Genomic DNA, 26,950 nt, shown 5'->3' on the forward strand with positions numbered 1-26,950 from the left:
TTGTAATGTGAACAGACGTGTAATTTTTGTGCACTAGAGATGGAGCTATTGAGCTTCTCTCTACCCTCACCAGACCAAGGTCTCCCAGGGTTGCCTAGGGACATCCTGGGTCACGAAAGTCACTATCTTGCAATTGGTTATATATTGAGTGAGGGTACAGACAGACATAGCTCATCCGACATTGCAGTTTTCCTTCCATAGAGGAAACAATGAGATGCAATAACCTGCTAGTGTCTGTACTCTCTAACATCCTACTGTAAGCAGCATAGGTTACTAGCGACTGGAAATTCTCCCACTAATACTCTCTCTCAATTCCCTGCTATGAATTCATGCCACAGAGATTGCATTCCTGAGATTTGGACAGTCCTTCCACCACCCATAAGCCTCCCTTCTGTGATTGCTCTCTGTGAAGACATCTAGTCCCTTGACAAGCCTGTGTATACAAAAGAGTGGCTCAGTGACTAATGGACTTGTGGTGTGTGCAGCACACTAGCCAATCCTAAGTGTCATGACAGCTGCAGGCAAGAATCCCTGAAATTCGCCACTGCACTCATCCGGGCAAGGGATGACGACCGATTCCTATAAAGCTTCGGGGGGGGGGGGGGGGGGGGGGAGGATGACACTATATCAATATTAAAAGAGCAGCAACAACCACCATCACCTGCTGTGCAAAAGGGTGAAGGAGGATCAGGAAAAAATTCCCTATCTGCAGCTAGGGCTGCCACCTACAAAGGAAACAGAGGCAGCCGCGCTGAGTTTATCTGTTGCCTTCCCCTCGGCATACCTGTGTAGTGATAGTCTGCCAGTGGGTGGTATGGCGATCGCATTGGCCTCTTCAGCAGCAATTTGGTCAAAGTAGCCTAAGAGACAGTACAACAACAGAATTAGCTTCATGTAGGACACTAACTTATACAGGTATTACAACAAAGAACATCAGGCAATCCCCTTAGTATCATCCTCTACCAGCAGGTTAATCATATTAAAAGCTCTCTTTCCCACCCTATGCTCTAGCATTTGGAACAGCGAAATGTGAGTCAAGACACAAGCTTTCTGTTCTTGACTCTCTGGTACCTTGTGCAAGTGCCCTCACCTCTCCATGCCTCCACTTTTCCATCTGTAAATTGGATAAAATACTACTCACCTACTCTAGCTCATAAAAGGTGTTGAGAGACAGGATTATTACTCCCACAGATGAAAGGCCCTATAGAAGTATTATCTTGTGTAGTGATGATCCCATGTAGCATGTGCTCTCTTATAAAGCCACTTCCCACTGGCCTCCACTCCTTTGCAGATCCAGGACACCAGTGAAATGTGTTTAGAAATCTCAGCTCACTTGAGTAAACAATATTCCGAAATAAAATGGAAGGATCACTTCAGTGGAAGAAATTTATCTCAGAGACTATAAAGCCATTCAATTGTAGCCACTTTTTATTTGCACTTAAACTACAGCTACCATTTGTGCTGAAGTTAGAGAAGATTATGAAAGGTGGATGCACTAAACAGCTACACTTTGCAATTTTACAGCATTTACCAGAGAAATCAGTGTTTTATAAACATAAATGGTTACATACTGCTGCAAGGTAAGTAAATATACCCATTTCACAGATAGGCAAAGAGAGGTTAAGTGACTTGCCTAGGGTCACAAAGAGAGTCAATGACAGAGGCAAGAATTGAACCCAGGAGTCCTAACTCCCAGTCCCATGCTGTAAAACCAGTAGACACTGCTCCCTCACATGAGACTTGACTTCCAATTCAGAGGGCAAGTGAATTTAGTTTAGCAATCTCAGCCACTTGATCCCTGCAAGCTAAAAACAGAAACCACCTACAGTCTGCTGCAGTTCGACATTTTTAGCAGTCTCTGCTTAGGAGAGGCCAAAGATTGAAATAGCAAGGATGGTGCAGGACAAAATAGAGGTGCAATCAGCAGAGCTGTGCGGGGCCATGTTTGGAATAGTGACAGCAAGAGGTGATGAGCATTAGGATTCAGATGTATTGGCAGAACTGTGTAGTGCTTTGCAAGCTTCCTTCTTTCAAATAAGCTTCTTGCTGGTGCAATCAGTCCTTGATTATAGTGAGCATTAAGGTCTCTTCCCACAATCCCAAAAGACAGACAGAAGATTGAAGAGGACTCACCAGAATGTTTCCCTTTGCTTCATGCAAGACGTGCAGCGCCAGCTCCTGATTGGTACCAGCCCCAGGAAAAATACTTGAACAGGAGGCAGTTAGCAGATTTTCCACTATTACCAGGAAAGTGCCATCAAACCAAAAAAAAAGGGATGGGGTGGAAGAAGCAAAAGATCAGATTAAGAAATAGAAAAGTAGTTGCTATTTTTCCCCATATTCAATGAGTCTGGCTGGTGAGGGTCTCTCAGAAGAGTTTTCGATGAGCGAGTGTCCACGTATATCTTGGGCAACAGTAGGATTTGCATTATTTTATCCTAATTGATCCTTTCTCGTCAAAACTAGAGAAACTAGCAAAGAACACAAGATTGAATGATCACAGAACTTGAACTCCCTCTCACATTAAGAAAGGATGGTGAATCCAGGTGATGTTCAGATAAGATATAATAATGCAGGACTAAGGGGAAGGGAAGAGAGCCAAGACTGAATGAACCTCAGTGTTTGAATTTCCCTCTTGCTCGGGGGGAAGGGAGAAGATATTTCCTCTCTAGGTTAGCATTTAAGAACACTATGGGACCAAGGTGAGAAAATACAAATCTGAATGAACGTGCAAATACCATTTCCTTCTTTTTCCAGAAAAGGGTGGTCAAGAGCTACTGCTTCAGTAAGTGAACAAACCCAGAATTCAGGCCAGCTCTACCCTACATAGTTGTGTTGGCACAATTCTGTTGGCCAGGAGCGGGGGGGGAGGGGTCCACATCCCCTAGCTTGCACAGCTATGCCAGAAAAACCTCTAATACAGGCCCAGCTATGTCAAAAAAGGTATTTTTCAAAATTCTTTGGCGAATCAAAAACGAACTTTTTTGTTTCCAATTTCCAGCATTTTGACAAAAGTAAAGGAAAGGTCAGGCTTGACAAAGCCCTGGCTGGGATGATTTAATTGGGGATCGGTCCTGCTTTGAGCAGGGGGTTGGACTAGATGACCTCCTGAGGTCCCTTCCAACTCTGATATTCTATGATTCTATGACTAGGCTGACAAAATGGATGGGAGAAAAAGCGGTGGTACCACCACCTCCCTTATAACTTTAGCCCACTTGTTGAGGCACTCACCTGGGATGTGGGACCCTGAGACTACACTACAAGCGCTACAGCTACACCGTCGTAGTGTACACACTTGCTACAGCGATGGAATTACTATTCAAGAGACAGTAGCTAGGTCAACAGAAGAATTCTTCCATTGAGCTATGCAATCTCTATACTGGGGCTTAGGTTGGCTTAACTAGGTCTCTCATACCCCGGAGCAATGTAGGGTCAATCTAAGTTTTAGTTGTAGACCTGTCCCTAGATGCAATTTCCCCCTCTGCCTGATGCAGAAATGGGATTTGAACTTGAGCCTCCCCACACTGCAAGAGAGTGCCCTAGCCACTAGGGTATGTGATATTCTGGTGTGGGGCGCTCTCAATTTCTCCACTTGTTCCACTTTTTAGAAATAGTCATTGGAGCAGGAACTTGAACCTGGCTCTCCCACCTCTGAGGTGAGTGCCCTAACCACACTGTAGTCACTCTCATTATTTCTTTGGCCAAACGACTATCCATTGTCATCACGAATGACTATGAATTGCCACTGTGAATGACAATGGATAGCCATTTGGCCAGAGAAATAATGAAAATGACTCTACAGTCTGGTAGTTAGAGCATTCCTCTGGGAGATGGGAAACTTGCCCCATGCCAGGGGCTGTGTGTCCCACATGTCTCCCTCCTCAGACACTAATGTCCCCAAGTCTCCCCTTCATGCCAGGTGCTCTATGTAAGCCCCATTCCCCCATTTTATTCCTTTTCCCTTCCCTCTCCCTGGGAGAGAAGTAATTTAGGTGTCAATATTTTTAAATTGTACTGGGAGGATGCGCAGAGCTGAGATGGGGGCTACTGTTATGCTGGAAGGTGTCAATGGCTGCCATCAACTGGTTCTTTGATCTTCAGACCATTGAACAGGTGGTTGAAGCTGCTGGGTGCTAACCAGATGCTAGAACTCCATGTATCCCCCCTTTCCCTCTTTCAGTTTTTCCACTTTTCACCAAAATCTATAGGGTTCTCCCCACTGATGCCTAGAACATTCCCTGAAATTTTGGAATGTATCTGATACAATGTACAAAAATTATATTACAGACAAAGAAATGCCACAGAATTGAAGAATACCTTTTATTCTGTTGGTGGAACAACAGATGCAAAACTTGCAGACGTATCTCCACTGCTATGATGATCAATACTACCCACAACACCACTTTTCAAGATTCATGGGTCCTACACATGCTCATTGTAACACCTAGCATACCTCATCCAGTGCATCAAATGCCCTAACAACGTTGGTGAAACCAGAAAATTACTATGCTCTCAAATGAACTCACACAGAAAAATGATAAAAGACAAATCACCTGTGGGCAAACTCTTTTCACAAAAAGAAAAGGAGGACTTGCGGCACCTTAGAGACTAACGAAGGTATTTAGTCTCTAAGGTGCCACAAGTCCTCTTTTTCTTTTTGCGGATACAGACTAACACGGCTGCTACCCTGAACTCTTTTCACAAAGTGATCACTTCATATTTGACCTTTCAGTGTTAGCACAGGCTTCCCTTGAGGAGAAGGCCTTCAAAAGGTGAGACTGGAAACTTAAATTCTTAACTCTGGTAGACACCAAAAGCCACAGACTTAACAGGGACACTGGTTTTATGTCTCATTACAGTTTGTAACGCTACCCTTAATTGCCCACTTCAAACCCTTTATGCATAACAACCTAACTCCCCATTGCCCACTTCATTTCAAGTGACTGTCTCCCATGTTACCTCTTCCATTTAACAATCTCTCCCAACTTGTAATTAGCTCAGGCCTGGTCCTCACTAGCAAATTAGACTGGTATAACTAGGTCGTGCACGGGTGCAAAAAATCCACACCCCTGAGTGATAAAACAGGTTTAAACAGGCCTAAAACCCCACTGTAGAAAGAATTCTCTGGACAACCTAGCTACGGCCTCTCTAGGAGGTGGATTATTTGTGCTGAAGGGAGAGAACCCCTCCTGTCAGCATAGGCAGCGTCTTCACTGAAGCACTACAGCAGTGCAATTGCATTGCTGTAGCATTTTAAGAGTAGACAAGCCCTGAGACATTCTACTTCCTTCCCCAGGCCTGAAGGCTCTCTGTAGCTCAAAAGCTCGTACCTTCCACCAACAGAAGTTGGTCCAATAAAAGATATTACCTCTCCTACCTTTTCTCTCTCATATCCTGGGACCGACACAGCTATACCACCACTGCAAAAACAGAGCTGAATGTAATGCCTTGCTTCACTCAGCCAATGATCTAATTTGTCCCTTCTGGCCTTTCAGGTCTATGAATCCTTGTTCTTCATAATCTTCCACAAGAAGTTTTCAGCAACACTTAGTGAAACTTGACACCTGATCAGTAGTGTGAAGCTATTTAAAATGGAGCCTAACATAGAGGACACAGCTACCCTACCAAAGCTGCTACTTTTTGTCTGAGGTCCATTTACCAATCTCTCCAGAACCTTACCATTCTCTTGAGTAGTTTTGTTAATTTCCAGGTCCCCCCATGGCTGCCACACCACATCCGCCTTATGCTTGTCAGCTGACGCCAAAGATCTGTCTTGGAGCACAGGGATTTCTGCTTGAAACCGGGATCCCACATTGATTCGCCTGGGAAATGGAGAACAAATAATGACAATAACCACCTCACAATATCTAGAAGGCACCTCTCTTCTAAAAACACAATCGATCCCAAAGAGATCAAAACATAGGCCACATGATAGCCACAGGCAAGAACAACATTCAGTAACTACTACTACTTGAGTCAGACCTAAGATGGTGACCTAGAGGTGAAAGGCTTAATGCCCGCTTACCTATTTCTAGTGTTGTTTTACTAATTATGTTGTTCTATTTAACGAGTGGGTCCCTTAGAACTGCTGAACTTCAACTCAGTCTCTAATCAGAGGTCTGATTGCTTACAAAGCACTCAGCTCTAATACAAATCAAGAACATTCAAGCGGTATGTTAGGTTCTATTAGTTTTCTCTTGGTTCTCCTAGCTGACCAATGTGCAGGACAGAAGCGGTGCTATCCAGACTCGAAATCAACAAAGAGATTTGATTACAGGAGGAAAGGAGAAGAAAATCCACAACCAGCCCCACTGAGCACAGCTGCACACTGTACTATTTCATGAGTCCAAATATGAGCACAATCTTTGACTACCCTCTTTTCCACTCCATATCTCTGCCATCAGTTGACTTACTGAGCAACATTAACAGATGGCTTGAGATAGAATGAGCAACTGAACCACAGAAAGGCAACTCAAAACGAAGTATAGGGAAGTATGAACTATGGTCAGCACCAGTTGCTATAAGCTGTAGAATCACCTGATAGTAGCAAGATAAAGTAGGGAGAAAATGATTAATGCAATTTATATTTTTAGGGTTAAAGACTCCCCTTTGTTTTGCTAACTCAGTTACCATTATTTAAAAGAAAAGAAAGCTCTATGAATTTGGAGCAAACGCTCCAGTTACCTTTGTTCCTGAAGCAGCTTATATTCTGAAAATTAACTATGTTTGTCCATTCTCTGCTTTGCCTTCCCTTTAAGAAGCAATATTTCCTAACTCTTAAAAAAAAGTATACAACATGCATAATAATGTTTATGCATGGCGGAATGACACAGTGACCCTGCCACCTTTAGCTAACTACAGTAGTTCAAATTCAGCCCAGCAACTGAAGAGTAGTGATGGAAAATAGTTACCACTGTGGCAACTGTTCAGTGGACCATAAGAAATTATTTAGTGCATGGATCATCAATAAATTTACTCTGCCTCAATCTAGAAAAAAAGAAAACCCTACACACTTTTAATAAAGACAGTCATAGGAGTGAGTCTGTAAATTTCTAAAAGATAAACCAACAAAAGGGGACCCTGCGGCACTTTCCTATCCTCCTAAATCTGTAAGCGGGGTAAGGAATATATGTTTGCCATCAAGCAAAGAGGTGGATTTTGTACGATTGTATTGATACTTACGGTTCAATGCTGACTGGGGTGGCCTCCCCCATTACTGAAAGGATGGGAGGGGTGACTTCTGAACTATCTGTAAGACAAGCAACAGGCTTGATCAAAACTCATTAATTTTATGTTTGGGGCAGATGTGCAAGTGTGTGAACACCACATTGGAGCACAGACTTTCCATCACCCAAAACAGGCACTCAACTGCCAAAGAACAGTAAGCTGAAGAGGGATTTTTGAATTTTCACCCACCACTTCATTCTGGTCCACTATTTTCGTCACAGTATCCCAATCCTTAAAGCAAACTCTTTCTCATATTTCAGCTAAACTAATCCCATGCTTGAGAGAACTAACTCTTTCAAGACTAAATCTTTTCTTTCGCAAGTTAGTAGGGGGTGCAGGAGATCAATGGTGGGTTCATCCTAAGTAACATCTCCAAATATGGCAGCATCAATTCTGCTACATCACATTTCCCCAAGTTTCCCAACAGGAAGCTCCACATCCAGCTATCCATAACTGTCTAAGAGAGCCATGATTTTGTTCGCGTTGGCACTCAGCCTCCCACTCCCAACAGGACAAAGAAGGGAACTTACTAGATCTGAGCAGAGTTCTGTGAGTACTTTTAGGGGTCATTGGAGGTGGAATTGAGTGACCGCTAGCAGAGAGGATAGCATTGAAATACAGCCCAGAACCTTCTCTCACTGGGCTGAGAATCGGTGGAGGTGTGTAAGGAGGTAGCTCAAAGTTCCTATCTGAAGGGTGATCTGCGAGGCGCACAGGTGAGCGTAAGTGGCTCTGATATGGAGTGATGGTGGAATAGACTGGAGGGACAATGAAGGTGCCTGCTTTTGGTGGTATGAAGAGTGGCTCAGGTCTTGGGCGCTGCTTTGGTTTCCGGGCAAAGCCCTCCGATTCCTCCTTTGGAGCAGCATCTTCATGCTACAAAAAGAAAACAAATCCTTTTAATACAACTTTCTAAACCAGGGTTCTCAAAGTGTGGGTCACGACCTCATTTTGATGGGGTCACCAGGGCAGAAAGCCCCAGCCCAGAGGTCCATGGGCAAAGAAGGGAAGCTGAAACCCTAGATAGCCTGCCCACCTCTCCGCAGGCACCCATGGGGGCTGAAGCACTGAAAAAAACAAATAAATACAGGTCCCGTCTCACTGCTGAAGATGACTTCTGCCTTTATCTCAGCCACACAGAGCCCCACTCAAGGATTTGTGTTCATCAATGCAAGCTCACCCCTCCCATTTGGTGCCTATTTATTTTCATTTTTTAATTACTGGATATAAAGATTGTCTTGTGATTGTATTGTGCATTAAAATATTTAGTGGCTACTTTTCATTGATACGGCCGTGTAATGCATTTTTTATTTAAAACACTAACTATTCTGAGTAACACAGGGCACGGGGATCATGCAGTAATTTTTCTTGTCAGAAGCGGGTCACGGAGCAATGAAGTTTGAGAAACGCTGATCTAAACACTAAATTGTATTTTAATGATGCCTTCAGATTGTTTAAAAAATCTCAGTGAGATGACAGGCTCAGTGCACTGCAGGATAGGAGCTGGCTAGGGCTGCTTAAGAGGCACTGCATGCAGCCCTAATGGGGAGTGTGGGGGGGCATGCTATTATTCAGCGACAACACTTCTGGTAGATTATAAAGTTGCATTTACAGGCTCCAGACAGAGATCCAGTCTGATGCTGGGTTAGAAAGATGGCAATTGTAACATGGTGGTCATGAAGGGGGAAGATGGGATTTTAATAGAACTCTGACACACACAGATGACCCCACAGGGTGAGAGGAGGAATTAGTCACTTTGAATGATAGAACAGAGGAAAATCCAAGGTCTTTTCTCAAAAGTCTGCAGTTGCTTAGGAACTATATACCATTTGTCATCTCTCCAGACAGCAAAATTATCCACTATAATCCTTTATCTCAATCTCTCTCTTCTGGCTAGATGCAATATTCAAATAAACAAATAAATAAAAAGTAGCTATTGAGGGAACCCCAACAAGGGATTCTTATAACATCACGGTAGCCATGTGAACAAAGATCCAGTTTGGGACTTAGAACCCAAAGATAGGTGCATAGTTTTACAACTCAAAGTTACCTGTTCATGAATGGTAAAAATGCCCCTTATTTAAAGCATAGCTCTGCTAAATGAAGATCACTTGAATAGAGCAAGCTTCCAACAGCAAACACATTATTTACTCAGAGACACACTGTCTACCTTCATTTCCTCTATCCTCCAGACTTCTAGTGGGCATTACTTGGCTATTTTAGTACCAACAATAGGCCTCAAAAAGCCAGTGGTGTTCCACAGATTAACCATCAGATGGCAGGGGTGCACATAAAAAAAAACCCCAACCCTCTACATACAGGACTAAGATATGGTCTCTGGATCAAATTCAGCGAAAGACAATGTGCCCCTTTCAAGTTTAGGAGACTCAAACTACTCATTCACAATTAAAAGTTGTTTCAACAGAAAGGATGAAGCTGGGCACGTAGATTTAGCAGACTTCAGTCTCCCTAGGTCTATTAACGTGACCATACCTGGACTGAGGTTTCCATGTTGGAGCTGCGATTGGACCTTCTTCGGGTGACTATCACAGAGGGCTTGCGTTCAGAAAGACCTCGATCATTTGCTAGCACTCTCTGGAGTTTCCCTTCCTCACCCTTTTCCTTCCCAATAGCTTGCAAGTCGAATTTCCTCACTGGCACAGACACAGGCATGATTAGAGGCACGAGGCTGCTATCTTCCCGGGGTCTCTTGGAGGGTTGTGGAGAACTGGCAAATTCCAAAACACTTTTGGCTGCTGCAGGTGCTGCAACCACCACATTCTTCTTCTTTTTCTCTTCTGAAGTATCCAATTCCTGAAGACAAGATGAAAAAAATCCCACATGTACCTTAAAAGTTTTAAATCACCCACCTTTTAATCAGACAATATATCACTTTCAATATAAATCTCTTATTTCAGGGTTCCATGGTATTCTCAACAAATCATTCTCTTAGCTGGAAAGTACTCAGAACTACAATATCTGGGGAAAAGGATACTTTATCTGAACTATCTTCCATAAGTTGGCAAAACTATTTTAGAGTTGTCCCATTTATTTCAACTGGCGTTAGAAACAGTACCAACTACTCTCTTGATCCTTCAGTCCCCCACCCATAGTTTTACATTTTGTGTTCCAGATTGACTTATGCCCTACACATAACTTCCCCAATACCTCCCCATAAGCACATGGGTAGGTATTTTCATTATTTTGGGAACATCTGTATATTGCAGTTCCAAGTATCTGACTTTTGATCCAAATTGCTGAACTGTAACATACCTGCTTTCCCTGGTTTTCCCTCTTCTTTGAGAGCTCATATAATTGAATTTCTTGACCAAAGAACTAAACTGACTTTTGTACTATACTTTAGCCAATGGAAATGTACCTTACTAAAATGAATAAATAAACCTCTTTCATCAGCTCCGTGGTCCTCTACTCTTCTTATATATGTTCTTTGCATAAGCTACAATAATCAGGTAGGTGCCTTTTAGATTTGTGCTCAGTAGGTTTTCTGATCAGCGGAAAGGAGTCAACAGTGGAAGCAGCATCTTGTATTGTGGGACAGAAAACCACTGGACTAAGGAGAGTGGGGGAGCAGACCACACTCCCACAAACAAACATATGACTTTTCTCTCTCTCACACGCATCCACCCAGTGATCCGCTGTAGTTAACCCCTTAAAAATGTAGGCTTCATAAGCCCCAGACTGATCATTTTATACATTCAAGATGAGATTTTCAAAGCTATTTAGAAGAGTGGGGTGTACAGAATCCCTTCCATTTGGGCCACTGTGGAATCAAACCCTTTTCACTGCTCATTGGGAAGAACAGACAGAATCGGTCATAAATATTGCTTCCTTTTGTCCTCAAGTTGCTAACCATGGCAATATGCTTGCACGACTAGGGGTGAAATGTCTTGTTTCAACTGTCAAATTCGATTTGATCTCCCCCAAGCTTTTTCTTAAATACACAACCAGATCTCTCTAACTGTACTCACTGTGCTGATGATCAGATTTTGTGTAATGCAGCTCTACTTGGATAAGTATAAGCATGTTGCGGGTGGGAGGGCAATAGATAAGCAAGAGTACATATTTCACATTGCTAACTACTCCCCAGTTTTCTACCAAGTGTGCTAACAATTAACTTGCTCAATAGGAATGGCGCAGCAAGGAGAAGGTGATCATGTTAACAAGGTCGATTAACTAATTGACGAAGGTTTTTGTTGGTCTTCTGTGGAACAGATGAAGCACTGTGTGTGCACTTCCTCTGACTGCTCACAAAAACTGAATGAACTACACGTCCCTGTATAGAGCGGATAGGCAAAGCAACCACTGAGCAAGCAGGAGTTCAAGGGGGGGAATGTCAAAAAGGAAATGTTTTTATTTTCCTTGTCACTGTTCTCCAATGCACCGTTGCAAAGATAGTTATATATCCTGACATGCACGCTTTGTTCCCCACCACCTCCACACCACTCAGCAATGAAGTCTTTAGAGAAAAGGATCTTTTGCCTTCCCACGTGAGGGATTCACTGTGAGACCAGCCAAAGAAAGGTTGGAAGAGAACATAGTTCTCAGTTACGCCCCTTAGTTCTTGGCCTCCTATTTCCTCATCTCACCATGTGACATGATATGATTCAGCTTATGGCTATGGAACACTAGAGGGAGCAATGGAGTGATTGCTCTGATCTCTTATTCACCAAGAGATAGCATGTCTTCCCCAATAAGCCCTACAAAGGCTCCTACAGGCCTTTGTCCTATAGGTTAGACAGATTTCTTCATGGCTGTCTCAATTTGGAATTTTAAAAATTTATTTCATGTTTTAAAAATATTTTAAAATGATTTGTTAAAGATGTCATCCTTCATGTTTTGACTGTGAGGATTAGTCAAGAGAGGCAGATTTTAAGAAAGAGGTCAGGTGAAACAGGCCATAAGAAACCAAGATTTACACCTGTTATTCTAAATTCTTCATCAGCTTGAATAGCTAGGTATATTTTATTTTGAGGGGCCGGGTTAGGAGTTTTATTCAATACCACTGGAGTAAATTATACTGCTCAGGTAGCCTCACTGCACTCTGAGGAGATCATACATGTAACAGTTTCTGTAACCAGGTCCCGCCCCTGCTACCATTCCAGAGCTGACTCTGCAGTAGTATACTCTGTCTCTCTTCAGTTAGGTTGACTTCCCACACGTTTTTTCTCTGAGAGATGTATTTTTAGGATGCGATACAGTATGGGGGCTATTTTAGAAATGCTATATTGGTCAGGATGTATCCCTTACCTTGTCATTTTGAAGAGAAGCCAGTTCAACAGCTTTTTGTGCCAGAGTTAGCAGATTGACCTCTTGAGAAACACACCGTTTTCTTCGGGTGCTCTGGATCACACCACCTCTCACCCCCACAAAGTCATTAGTTCTCTGAGTGCTTTCTTCGGTCATTGCCACTTGCTTCTCCCCATCTCTGCCATTATAGGATGTGGCCTGCCTCTCTGTGTCAGGCTGGTTCAAGTCATCACTACTCAGGGTCTCCTTTTGTCCCAGATGTGTTCTTGTGGGCTGTGGATAGCTACCCTTGTGGCTCAGAGCTTCAGTCTCATGCTGAAACTGAAGTCCTTGCTGCTGTGGTTGCCAGTGATGCAGGAAAAGATTGCTAGGTTGTTCCTCTACTTGTTTAGAAGCCAGTGTTTCTCCTGAAGAAGCAGATGGCAAAATACCTTCCTTGGAGAGTCTCCTTGACCTCCTTGGAAAGGGTATCTGGGTCTGAGGTAGCACAGTCTGTTGGTTTTGCTCTGTTAGGGCTTTCAAGAGTTCCTGGTTCCTCTCCGGTTGCTGGTACTGGTGGGCCACCATATGATGCTGGGGTGCTGTTGCTGCCACATGGGGATGTGCTATAGAGGCAGCTTGCTGGAGGTTGAAGGCTTGTGTGGCGGCCTGTTGCTGCTGTTGTGGGTAGAAGTTTTCAAACAGTTGCAGCTGGGGAAGAGACTGTTGTTTCTGCTGGGTAGTAAAGACTGGGTTGGAGGAAGCTGGGGCTTGTTGAAAGACATGTAACAATTCAGGAAGGCCTTGCTTCTGGCCTTGGTGACCGAATGCAAGCTGGAAAGGCTGTAAAGGTAGAGTCTGATTCTGCTGTTGTTGCTTCTGCATCTGGTGATATGAATTCATTTGAGCTTGCTGCCTGATTAGTGCTTGTTGTTCCAGCTGAACCTTCTGGGCCATCATCTGCTGAACAGCAGCATCTCCATATATTTCTAGCTGGGGCACCTCCATTTCTTTTTCCTGGCTTCTTTTCAGAGCTTCAGGATGGCCATAGAAACCTGGAGCACTGGAATTGTGGTGGACCCCTTTCTGATTGCCCCCAAAGACCACACTGTGGTTCCATGCCGCAGGTGAAGGCTGCCAACTGGAATCAATCCTCTCAGGCAACCTGCTCCCCATCAATGAGTTCTGCCATTTGACAGCAGCCAGCTGCTGAGACATCATCATGGAGTCCCCCCTATCTTGAGTGTAAACAACAGAGTTCATCAAGGCAACATTGTTGGGAGCACCAGTTAAACTCCCTGCTTTAGAAAGCTCCATAGTTTGTGAAGCAGGTATTTCCCCTCCATGTCCATAGTACTGTCCTTCCTTCAGCTGCTGTTGCAGTTCTTTCGATGGCACAGCTACATCCTGCTCATTAAAATATGCAATCCGTTTCCCAGCCCTCTTGTTTGAAGACTTTTGTTGAGCCTGAAGATTCATGGTTCAGTCTATTCCCAGTTACACATACAGATTTACAATCCACCCATCTCAGAGACTGGGGGAAGAAAAGACACCAAATGGTTCACTTTCCCATCCAGTTCCAGTCATAAGTTTCATACAAGTCCAGATGGAAGTGCCTCCACCTCCTTTTCCTCTGTGCGCCCTTCCCTTTCTTCTTTTTGCTCTTCTTCTCTGCAGTTCAGAGGATGCTGGAGTCCACTTGATCACAATGCCTGAAACAGAGAATGAACATCAATGACTCACAAGTAAGGAGCACAAAACAGCAATAGGACATCAGATGGCATATACACCCTCAGAATCAGCAAACAGTAAGGTGTGTGCCTGTCCCTCCTTCCAAAGAAATCATGACCAGGAAAATCCTGTCCAGTCGGGAATGGAGTGGAGGAAGATAAAATAGATCTGATCCTATGTAGAGTCTAACTGATTTATCCCTCTCAAAAAGAAACAAAAAATATCAGAGTACTTTTGCACAAGAAGAACAGCAGTTGCAAACAGCACTTCTGATTTCAATAATGAACTCTCTAGCTCAGGGCTGCCCCAGCTTATGGCACGCAGGCTGCACACGGCCCACCACAACATTTCATAAGGCCCGCGTCCTCCTTCAACACAATATATTATCGGCCAATTCATCAGTATTTTTTCATCATGTTTTCATCATTTTAGTTTATCCAAGTATATAAATAGACAATACTGTACTTAGAAACGATCTAAATATACATGAAACAAGATGAACTTAAAATATAAATCAAGACAGGTGACCAATTCTTATTCAAATATGTAGGATCTGTTTGGCCCACACGAGATTGCATTTAGGTTTATGTGGCCGTCCTGTGTAAGAAAATCGGGCACCACTGCATTAGCCCACTCTGAAGCCTTTTCTGTTCAACATTCCCACCTTCCTCACTTCTCTCCCATCAAGCCATTGATTTTTATTTAATTTCTTTCTCGTAAGCTGAATGATCTGCTTTTAATTCAAACCCTGAAAAAATAACAATGACTTGCTAAAACTAAAAAAGGCAAACAATTTAAATTATCTCAGGATTCCCTAATTTCCTCTCTGAGATGGTAAAAACAAACAAACAAACGCCACCAAAATCTTCAGCTGAACATGAAGGAAAGGTGCTCCATTCAACAATGGAGGAGGAAGGGAAGTAGCCAGTAGCTGTATTGTGGAGAAATCATCTTGCTTCTGCAGCAGCCTATCAGCCAAGAAATCCCTTAACAGCTCACCAAGTTCCCTATGACTACAGGCAGGACCTACCCAACCTGCTGTACTTTCAATGTCTTTTGCAGCAGTTAGAAGTTAGGGTGACCAGATGTCCCGATTTTATAGGGACAGTCCCGATATTTGGGGCTTTTTCTTATATAGGCTCCTATTACCTCCCACCCCCGTCCCAATTTTTCACACTTGCTGTCTGGTCACCCTATTGGAAGTTGCTATTTCTACGAAGGGATTTCACACTGAATAGTGATTCATGAAGAGTCTGGAAGAACCTTTAACGATCTTCAGAGATCGGTCAGTATACAACAGGAAAAGAAGATCCCTCAAGCACATGAATACACATAATCAAGGATGAAAAGCCACAATAAAGGAAGCCATCTTCTATGGCACATACTCCAGAAGGCTCATGGAATGGTCATTACTAGCACACATTTTAAGAGAATGTGCGCTATTAATGACAGTGATGCACCTTAAACCTTGGATAGGCATCTTATTATCTTAAATTTAAATACATAAAAATACCAGCTCCCATGTAATGAGGCTATCCCAAACCTAGATATCATGCCACGTCTTCAGTATTTTCATAGGCTCATCCAGTAAGTCACATTTTACAGAAGAATTATTTCTGAAATGTTTTAGATTTAAAATAATAAACAAATAAATAATATTTGTCTCTATCCACCTACAAAGCCAGTCTCTCTTAGCAAACAAACAATCTAACTGTTCGGACCTCAGAGGGAGAGAAAATGCAATAAATGTTATAATCTCTAAAATGATCTAGAACAAGTTAAAAATGCCGTGATTCCAAGGTTAAAAAAAAAAAACCTTGGGACCTACCAGGACAAGAAGTGCCATAGATCCCATTGGAAAGCTAGGAAACTTCACATTGCAATAAGAAATAGCAACCCATTTCTAGTTCTCATGAGTCCAAGACTTTGGATGTTAAACTTGTCACTTGCCCAAACCTGAATATCACCTAACCTAAGATTTGGGTGAAAGTAACTAAGTCTCTTTCCTCCTTTTTGGGTGTGGTGGGGAATGGACAGGAAGCATGGAAGAGATGAGGAAATTCTGCATTTGGAAGGGAAAAGAACAATGATGGCTAATGGTGTAAACATTAAAAAAACTAAAAATTTAAAGTATTCAAAATGGCAGCTGTTTGAAACTTAGTTTTGGAATTTTACTCGTAGTCCTGGGAAGATGGGATTAGTGGGCAAAATGCGAGAGGCAGTGAAAGACGGTCGGAAAAAACCTATCGGGTGGATATTACTACTACATATGGGATATGATGGTGCTTTTACTGTATTTCTTTTTTAAATTATTATACACACTATTTTTATAAATGATTCTTATCTATCCTGTATTTTTAAATGATTTAAATCAGATTTTAAATTTAAATATTTCCTTTTTAAAAATAAACCTGTCAAAATTAAATTAGAATTCATGACTACCGAGATGAGGTCTAAATTTACTATCATTTATTAAAATAATTTTAACAAATTAAAAATAAGCAGAATCAATGAGCCCTCCTCAATTTTAGTAATGAATTAGTAAGAAATTAGTTAAAGTCTGCTTTTTTTATACATAAAATCAGAGGAAAGTGTTTAACTTTCAAGGTCAAGCTTTATAAATATGGTATATAATATGACATATACTACATTAGCTATGTACATCATCTTCAATCTTTAGAACTGAAGTCAGTACTGGTATTTACTTTTCCCCAAAGGACAGTATTTTCAGTGTCTGTTGTTTAAATGGAAAATACAATAGCTTAAATAAATACTCTGTCATTATTTATGTTAAATGGAAGGAAGAGGCCCCAGGAAGAGTGTAAATTTGGACCATATCCTTTGTGTATGCTCAGTCTATTTGCAGGATGGTGGGGACTCCACCTGCTTATACAGTCTACTGTACATCACACAAACACCAGTGAACAACATATGGCCAACTCATGGTTTGCGCAGTACATGTAAGCATACAGAACCCAAGTCCTAGATTCCAGGTCAGCCTCTCATTCCTGGCCTGTGCTGCAGAGGGTTGACCTGCTGTTTAACAGTTTTGAGGACAAATACATGGAGTCTCTTTGGGGTAGAAACATTTATTTGCAGTTGCTCTTTTCATTTCCCCACCTCCTTTCCCATTGTGAAAAGTCTGAATGACAACCCACAAACTGACTCTACTATCTGGCTTGCACAGTGACCACAACCTTCCTTTTACTATCAAAGAAAAATGAATGATGATTGCAGCAAGTTGAGAACTGTGCTCAGTTTGGTTTTGGGTGGTGGATTTTTTTGTTTGGTTGTTTTTGGGCATTGCTAAAATAAGATTCACCAAAGTTCAAAGCTCCCACCTGTGGAGCTGAACTGGTTGTAGAAACAGTGAGGAAGAGCAGGAAGCATAGATGCAGACTAGGAGGCCACAATTCCCATAAAATAATGAGACTGGAAAAAAGCACAGAGGGCTTGGGAGAAAACACCATTAAAGAGTTTGTTTCTTCACTAACATGCTTCCAAGCTCAATAATATTTAACATTTAAATGGTGTGTTTAATTCCAGAGAATCACAAAGCGCTTTACAAACCAACACACAACTTATACTCCATCCAGGATCACTTCAACCATTACAGAAAAGCAGCCTTCTTTGGGGTGGCAAGAAAGCAAATGACACACACACACACATTGTGCTGTGTAAGGGAATTCTTGAGCAAGGAAAACACGGCCATCTCTTATGGAGTCTGCCATGGGATTTTTAAAACCCACACAGAGCAGACAAGACATTTTCATTATTATTATTAAAGACCCCAACAACAAGGTGCAATAAAATATTTTATATATTAAAAATAGAAGTTAAACTGGACGTTTCCCTCTGCCCAAGGTCCTGTAACTTGAATCTCCTCAAACTTCATATGGCTGCAGAGTAGATTTTAAAACTGGGAAAGGGGGAGGCAGGCACGGGGTTTATGCAACTTCTACCTTCAATCTAGACCAAGCCTGGCTTCCCTGAAAGTGGAATCATGGCTTGCTGTTTCAGTGAGAACTGACTCACTTCCTCTGCCTGTTTTATTGCTGTTCTCTTCCCTCCTCCTCCTCCTTCACCCTGGCCATAAGCAATGGAACTCTGCCACAGAGTATGACAGAGGCCAGGGCGTTCCTCCCTTCACTGAGCACAAACTCTCTCAGCTCATTTTCCAATCCCCTTTGGACAGCACAAAAATAACTCCAAAAGAAATGAGAGACACAGGAGATGGAAAAAAATCTCTTTTTAAAATGCTATCAACACACAATGTAACTAGCCAAACATGTTCAGTGAAACCCTGAAAATGCACATCCCACAAGGTAAGAGATGCTTTAAAATGGAACCCAGGCTGCAAATATGAACAGCTCTTGGACAAAAGTAATAAACGTACATCGCTTAAGAGTATTAGTGTTATTTTCCCCTTTGCTTTCTGCAGAATTGCTACAAATTTAGCAGCACTGTTTAACTACAGTGTGTAAGGTTATACAAATAATAGTGCCTTATGATACTACTATACCTTCCAGAGCAGTTCCAAAATATTTGTTTGGAAAAAAAAATTAAATTCTTTTGCAGTTTTCCTTCCTTTATCCTTTTTGAATTCCTATAGTACTGACTATTCAAATCTAGCATATTGTTATCTGTATGAATTCATCTAAAACCTTAACAGTTTCCTGTCCTCTTGCTAGTGTTCAACAGACTGTTCTCAAACCAGATACCTGCCTCCTCTACTTGTTCCCTGGTTTAGAATCTCTTGTAGAATTTCTCTTTCTGACTTGCACTTACTTTAGTTAAAACATCTAGAAAAACCCTTCCTATTTCTTTTTCACCTGCTTCAGAAACCATCTATCAAGTTTCAGAGGGACAGCCGTGTTAGTCTGTATTCGCAAAAAGAAAAGGAGTACTTGTGGCACCTTAGAGACTAACCAATTTATTTAAGCATGAGCTTTCGTGAAGTGAGCTCCATCTATCAAGTGTATTAGTTATTTTTAAGCAATAAATGATGAAAATCCTTCAGATCTCAGGTTCTCTTACAACGTGATCAAGGCATGAGGTTTTAAAAGATCTGTTGCTGACTGCAACAGATTTCAAAGCTTGAGGACCTCAATCTTGGAAGACAAAGGGGGTGCTGCAGTGAAAGAGAGAGGGGAAAAAACCCGAACACCATTGTTCAGCTTTGCATCATCTTCCCAATGATTCCTCCAGTCATGCAATACCAGTGAAGTGAGAAACTGAAGGAAACATAGCTGGCTAAAACCCAATCCAGAGGGAATACTGATGTGCAAGGAAAGTCTTTTTTTGGAGACAGATAAAAATTTGTTCTCACCCAACACTGAAGGCTAAAATACTGACTAAAATACGGTCGGGTACTCTGGATTCCATTCAGCTCCTCACTACTTCTAAAGGCCCTGAAAGCTGCTATGATCAGAAATGCCCTATACCTTCTTAAACTAGCCAAACTTCTACTAATGGACTACTACCACAAACCCAAGGGGCCACCTGGAACATCAAATCCTCCTCAACAGGGTCAACCAAAGGAAACACATCCACTCTACCTGTCCACATTCTGCATAACTGCCAGTCAAATTTTGTTTTCAGTTCAAGATCCTTGGCCTTTTCCAAGCCCTGTATGCATAACACACACACACCCGCCCCAGTTTATCTCACGGACTGTCTCTCCCTCCCCCTGGCTCTCTTGACCCAGCCTTGCGTTAGTATGCCCAGTTTGGGACAGTTGTCCTACAGTCATTGTTCAACTAAGAAAGACTCCTCAAGTCCCACTTTCCTGGAGGCTCCCAAGGGTGGGAATCTATACTGACAGTACTCAAAATAGAAAGATTTATTTGGCATTGGAGCTTACAGATCACTGCAGATACACAATCCCGACGCTCCATCCCCCTTTCTTTGGAGTCTATATTACAGACTATAATTTGAGAAAGTGGTAGGAATTGAGGGCTTGCAGGGCCTTTATAAAGGCTTGCATTGCTCAGGTTACAGTTTCCTCTTTTCCTCCAGGGAATTAACATGCCTTGTCTAAGGTGCTCTAAAAACCTGGCAGTATGAGACTGGGGTTCTCAGTGAAGCACAAAACAGTACCACCAAGCCAGTTTCCCATTTGCAAGTCTGAACCTTAAACATACTGAGCTCACATATCTCCTGTGCTTTGGAGACGGCCATAAGAAAGACTACCCACAAACTGACAGACAACGAAAGACTGTTTAAGTTGTATCTTCCCAAAAGAAAGTTGACCCTGTACTTGCAAAGTGTGGCTCCAATCTGCATCTACCATACAAACGCATTTAATATAGTGGCCCACTATGCATACACAGAGTAATGAGACCTTCAAAAATAGCTGTCTCAGATAAGCAAAAAAGGCCTCTATTAATGTACATGGGTAACTCTCCAACTCTCTACTTGCCCAGGCCTTGGCTTCTGTTTTTCCATTGTTAGATGAGGCCCTGGTGTATGCAGAATGTAACAGTAAGTGGTCTGGAGATGTACTTAGCTGGAAAAGAGGAGCAAACAAACATCAAAATGGTAATACAACAATTATGAAAGAAGGTCAAAGGTGACCGGTAAAGGGGAAAAAAGGACTTGTGTCTTTGTATTGTTCAAAGAGGGACTGAAAGGTTGTCAGAAAAGTTCTCACGCACACCCACACACATGCGCGCGGGTGTATATATAAGAAATTTAGGTCTTGTCTACTTTGGAAGACCATGGTGACTGGAGAACTAGTGAAGTTACAACATCACAAAAATCAAAATACTGAAATTGAGTTATTAAGAAAGGAAGGAAATTGTTAAAAAAAACAAAGTTTTAAATAAAGACAGACATACTTGGGAGAAAGAAATCTATCTGCTAAAGATTAAACACCCTGTACCTTCAATTAAGGTACGAGAGCTCACAGATCACATTCAAGATTCCTCCAGGAAAAACAACAAAGAACTAGATTTTATATTCCTAACATTTCTGAAGTTAAAAACAAACAATACATAAATAAATCTTACAGGCCTTTTATATACACAATAAAGCAGCACAAAAGATCCTTTGCAGGCCATCTTTAAAATAATAATAATAATAATCTATAGCTTAAGATGAAGCATGTCTATGTTCAGACTGTAGCATCATTGCTCCCAACTGGCAGCTTCCACTGCTGAGCTCTGTTGCCCCAGTGACTAAGCAGGCTCCCCTCCCTGATGTCTGGGGATGACCTCATATCATTATCATGCTCAGTTAACCTTTTTTTTTTTTTTTAAACATTTCTCCACAAGAGTCATCCTGCAGTTGCATTAGGGCAGGTTTCTGCAACATATTGTTAAGTATACTAGTCCTCTGAGCAGCAGCATAGAATGCCTCTGGTTGGTAACTGCTGTGGCATGCAGCATATGCAGGAACCAGGCCCCAATGCCATGCTCCCTCACCTCTTAGCGTCTGAGAGTGCTATGTACTACTGTTTGTACAAAGGGTGGAGAAAAGTCAGGATTTAAAGTTCGTGAAATTAAGTCAAAGATTGTCAGCTCCTGACACATCTGGGTCAACTATTCCACATACTAGTGGCCCCTCCAGGTAAAAAATACCCTTCACAAAGCCTTTCTTCAGAGGACTTCTTTTCTATAACACGTTAGTCTTGTACTTCCCATTATATTTTTATTAGTATTTTAAACTTCTAAACACATTTTTCTTGCTACAGGATCCCCCACCAAGGAACTGTGCACTATATAAATACATAGCACCAATGAAACACTGCAACTTTTGGAGTGGTAAACAACCAGGATACAGCATAGTATTGGGGATAGGGAAGAATTTTAGTCAAAGACTGTCCATCAACTCATTGTGAGCTGAATTCCTCCCTCCCTCCCATACCCAAAATACAAGGACAAAGAATATCGTATGCACCCTCTCAAGAAGAGCTCAAGAACCCCCTGTACCTGATATGGGCAGAAAGGACAGAGGAAGGTTATGTGATCAAACAACAAAACACATAACGAGTTAGCTAAGAGGGAATAATTTAGCTTCTGTTACTTGGTAAATAATTGTGCTTTTCTATGAGTAGCGGGACAACAGACAAGCATAAGAGGGGAAAACTAAGATTGACATAGAATTACAGAATATTTCTAGACTTTAACAATTAGATTTTTTGAACTACAACCTCATTATTTAATGTCCATATTTTTATTCGAATTAAAAGGCTTCTTCATAATTTTCTTCTTTAAAAGTACACCATTCTAATAATAATATTTCACATAAATAGACCTTTACTTCCAACATGAATTCTATTTTGGAAGGTTTTGCCTGGAAATTTACTATTGCACCCAAGTTCCTCTTAATTTCTTTAAATACTGTTTTCCATTTAACAGTATCTCTCTCTACCATTTAATATGCCAAGTTCCTGACCTCACATTTTGTAATGCCATGAAACTCTATTCTCCAGCTCTTCTGTTGAGAGCCTCCCTGCAGTTTTATGGTCTCCTCAGTTTCACCTGCTGTTCCACCCATATTTGGCATCATAAGGAAATTTAAACTCTATGCATCATTGATCCGCTTTAAGATGTTTTGCATACAACTATTAGATTAGTGGTTTTCAAACTTTTTAGGCTGCATACCCCTTTCTAAATAATTTAGTCTGCTGCATACGCCCATCTGAGATAGGGTCATAATATACCTATGAAAAAAAGGTCTATAAAGATATAACACGATCCATTGTCTGCCATTACAGGATTTTTCTCACGTACCCCCCGACGAGAGCTCATGTACCTCTAGAGGTATGTGTGCCCAGTTTGAAAACCACTGTGTTAGATGGAAGACCCCAATACTGAGCTATGAGAGATGCTGCACGGCTTCTCTTCAGAAAAGTGGATGAAATATAGGGTGCAGAAAATTACAATAAATAGTTGTAGGTCATCCTCTATTTCACCACTAACACAGAGTCCAAGCTCCTCCATTTTACCAATTATTTCATATAGTTACTTCATCAAAAGCCTTGCTGGGATCTAGCTAAAATGCCTCCATTGCCTTATCCACATCAATTTTCTTTGTCAGACCCTTAAAGAAACTCTATCAGATTAGTCTGATGAGATTGGTTTCTCATTAAATCCCCTTGCTGGCAGCTGCTGAGCTTACTGCTCTCCTCTTTAAGAAGTTCAATTTCTTTGTCTCTAGTGAATGAATTTTAAAATTGTTCCTGGAATCAAAATCAGATGTATCAGGCTACACAGTTCTTTACTTCCCTCCTAAGACAGAGTGGTTGTCTCAGATACAACCTTCCTCCAGCCTTAATAATTAGCACTTCAAAATGCTTTTTATTAGGGGATCCCAAGGCATTTATGACATGTGGGTAAAGTATCATGACCCACATTTTACTGGATGAGAAACTAAAGACAGAGGGGTTAAGAGAGATCACTGGCAGAATCATGAACAGAACAAAGTCCTGACTATTAATCCCCTGCTCTATATACTATAAAACACTCCCTACATTTACATACATGGCTAAGTATTGAAATAATTCTAAAAGACAATAAAAAACAATGTGATTTTTATTTAAGCCACTTTTATAGAATCATAGAAATATAGGGCTGGAAGGGACCTTGAGAAGTTATCTAGTCCAGCTCCCTGCACTGAGGCAGGACCATATAAATCCAGACCGTCCCTGACAGCATTCATCCAGCCTGGTCTTAAAAACCTCCAATGACAGGGATTCCGTGACCTCCCTTGGAAGCCTATTCCAGAGCTTTTAGTTTCAAAGTTTCTCCCAATATCTAACTTAAATCTTCCTTGCTGCAGATTAAGTCCATTACTTCTTGTCCTACCTTCAGTGGACATGGAGAAAAACTGATCACCGTCCTCTTTATAACAGCTCTTAATATATTTGAAGAGTGTTATCGGATCCTTCCGCCACCCCCCCGGTCTTCTTTTCTCAAGAAGAAACAACATGCCCAGGGTTGTTTTTTTTTTAACCTTTTCTCATAGGTAGGGTTTTCCCAAACTTTTTATCATTTTTGTTGTTGTTCTCTGGACTCTTTCCAATTTGTCCACATCTTTCCTAAAGTGAGGCACCCAGAATTGGACACAGTTCTCCAGTTGAGGCCTTCCCAGGGCCCACTAAAGCAGAACAATTACCTCCTGGATCATATGTACGACACTCCAGTTAATACACCCCAGCTATATAATATTGTATAGCTGAGCAATGAGCCTTAAGTGATTGGGGTGGGGCTGTTTACACAAAGCAGATAAGCTACTTTTATATTGGTGTTGAAGGGGAATAATAGACTTTAATTCCTCTGACATACAGAGAAAATGGATTCAGAGGAACAGCCGTGTTAGTCTGTATTCGCAAAAAGAAAAGGAGTACTTGTGGCACCTTAGAGACTAACCAATTTATTTGAGCATGAGCTTTCGTGAGCTACAACTGATCCAGGAGGTAACAACAAAAAGTCACAATACAGTTCATATCCATTGCCTAGTGATTGCGCTCCATGCCACTATGTGGAAGACAAAAGGTCAGATATTTGGTTCAGATTTCTCCTTTCATGGTCCAGAACCACAAGCATCTGGAGGAACGCAGTAAGAGAGAAAGAAAAGAGGGAATTTTTGTATCTGCTGTTCCCTCTAGCCAGCAAAGGAAATTTAGGTATTTCTGAAAGAAGATCCTTCCAGTCCTCAGGTGCAAAGTTTGTGGCTATGATGTAGGTACAAAGGACTAGGAAGCACAGCAAGGGAATACATGACATTCTAAGAGCTCCTATATGAGAATAAATTACCTTATATACTCATTCATAAGCCAAATATTTTTGGTAAAAAAGTGACGCATCAAAGAGCAGCAGTCGGTTTATAAACTGGTCTACACCAAAATTTGATGATTTTAAACTCTATGGAATCATTGAATTGAATATCTAATACATTGTCATTTTGTTTACCTGGAGCATCTGCAGGCATGAGCCCCTCAGCTCCCTGTGGCCGCGGTTTGCTGTTCCCAGCCAGTGCGCCACTTCCTGCAGCTCTCAAGATGACGGGCTAGGAGCCAAAGTTTGCCAACCCCTGAAATATAGGGTTGGCTTATGAAAGGGTCATACAGTTTTTGCTATTTTTACCTATCCATCTTGGGTGGGTCGGCTTATAAATGAATGGGCTAATGAACGTGTACATACGGTAACTCTGAGGGGGTGGGACACACAGACAATACCTATCAAGCTACCAGCTGCAAAGATAAAGGGAACAAGGTCAACTCCATAAACACACAAGCAGAGTGGAAGAAAAAAAATTAATCTTCCCATTTTGAAACGGGAACGATTCCTTCATCCACCAACATGAGGGCAAGCGTAGATGCAAAATGTGGCACACTGGTGTTAATTCAATAGCTTTTCATCACTGGAGATTTAGGATAGGTCATAAGCCGGAAAAATGTTCTCATCTCAGCCTGCTGGAGGTTTGTTATCATTAAATCACCATCTATTGTGACATACTTGGATAAGAAGTGATGAAGGCAGGCATGGGAAGAATGAATTCTGCAGAGCTTATGGCACACCTAGCCATGAAATGATGGCCTCACAATCACTAAAATTCTACTCCAAAAAACTCTCACATTTTCAAGTGTTCCCCTTCAAGCAGTCGGTCAACACCAACAGAATTCCTGCAGACTGAACTCACCCAGCTTTTCCTCCCACTCACCACCCTCAGACTCCTGAAAGCAGGAAGGACAGCAACACAGCATTCTTTCATATCAGGAAGAGGAGAGGAAAAAATAAATCATCATTGTAAGCTGTGTAAAGTGATCTGGAAGAGAGCTGGGTCTATCTTATCCACCCAAGGTGTGGAGCAAGAAGGCTTGCCGGGGCAATCAGGCACTGAAAATCATACCCTTGTCCAGAAAGCAAAAGAAATTAAATCCTGCACTAAATTATGCCATCCTTCCAAATGCCTCTTCTCACCTTACCGCAGGCAGCAAACCTTTCCAACAAATATTTAAAAGGCTTCAGTCTAAAGAGATATGTTTTTCAGGTGCCCAGTGCAACAGAGTAGAGACAACTTAAACTCAAAGTGAAAAAGAAACACTAACTGGCAAGACTGCTTCTAGCTTTCTAAGGGCCTAGTGCAGATAAAATACACAGGAGTAATGTAGGCCTATGGCTGCCATTCCTGACTGAAAAGAATAATTTAGGCAACTGCATTAGGTGAGTCCTGGAAATCAATAAGGCATTTTGAAAGACATGGATCAAAGAGAGCCACCTTGGGAAAATTCTGCACAGCACAGAAGGAACTCTCCAGTGCATGCATATGTTTGGAGGATGATGGTGTAAGGGGAAACAGTTTATGAGAGACAGGCAACAGTGAAGGGGAGGAATTAGCATCCAGGAAGTTTAACTGCTGCAGCATTGCTGTACATAACGGCTACCTGGCCCCAATAACAAAAAATCCAAAATGTATCCCCAATGTTGTTTTTCATGTACCTGATACATCCTTACTGAAGAAAGTAATAACTTTATTTATTTATATTTATTTATTTATAATAAAGTAATAAAGCAGTAACTTCTCAAGCTGCCAGAACAGCCACCTGGTGCACCTATGAGGCACATTTTGAAAGATACTATTACCACCCTTCTCATTTCTCCAATCTCACTCACAGCCTGGTAATAAATCAATAAAACCCCATTAAGCAGATGTACCAATCAGGGTCTTTAGAGTGAAGTTCAGCAGCTCTGTGACGAAAGACAGAGTGAGCAGAAAGCTATGGTACAGCAATCTACCT

The 26,950-nt window shown here is 41.7% G+C and overlaps 1 protein-coding gene across 4 annotated transcripts in view; it reads right to left on the reverse strand.

The window, feature by feature from the left end:
• Positions 1-26,950, reverse strand: part of MIDEAS (mitotic deacetylase associated SANT domain protein) — an 88,050-nt gene that overhangs the window by 14,059 nt on the left and 47,041 nt on the right. For all 4 annotated transcript variants that reach the window (XM_048853447.2, XM_048853448.2, XM_048853446.2 and 1 more), the window contains exons 2-8: positions 12,496-14,186; positions 9,721-10,041; positions 7,758-8,103; positions 7,183-7,249; positions 5,680-5,822; positions 2,134-2,237; positions 785-860 (exon numbers count right to left, since the gene is read on the reverse strand). In XM_048853447.2, the coding sequence (XP_048709404.2) occupies positions 785-860; positions 2,134-2,237; positions 5,680-5,822; positions 7,183-7,249; positions 7,758-8,103; positions 9,721-10,041; positions 12,496-13,953 (2,515 nt within the window). In that variant the 5' untranslated portion in view covers positions 13,954-14,186. The remainder of the gene's footprint in view (positions 1-784; positions 861-2,133; positions 2,238-5,679; positions 5,823-7,182; positions 7,250-7,757; positions 8,104-9,720; positions 10,042-12,495; positions 14,187-26,950) is intronic.

Source organism: Caretta caretta, chromosome 6 (assembly GCF_965140235.1).
Source record: "Caretta caretta isolate rCarCar2 chromosome 6, rCarCar1.hap1, whole genome shotgun sequence".
Lineage (NCBI taxonomy): Eukaryota > Metazoa > Chordata > Testudines > Cheloniidae > Caretta > Caretta caretta.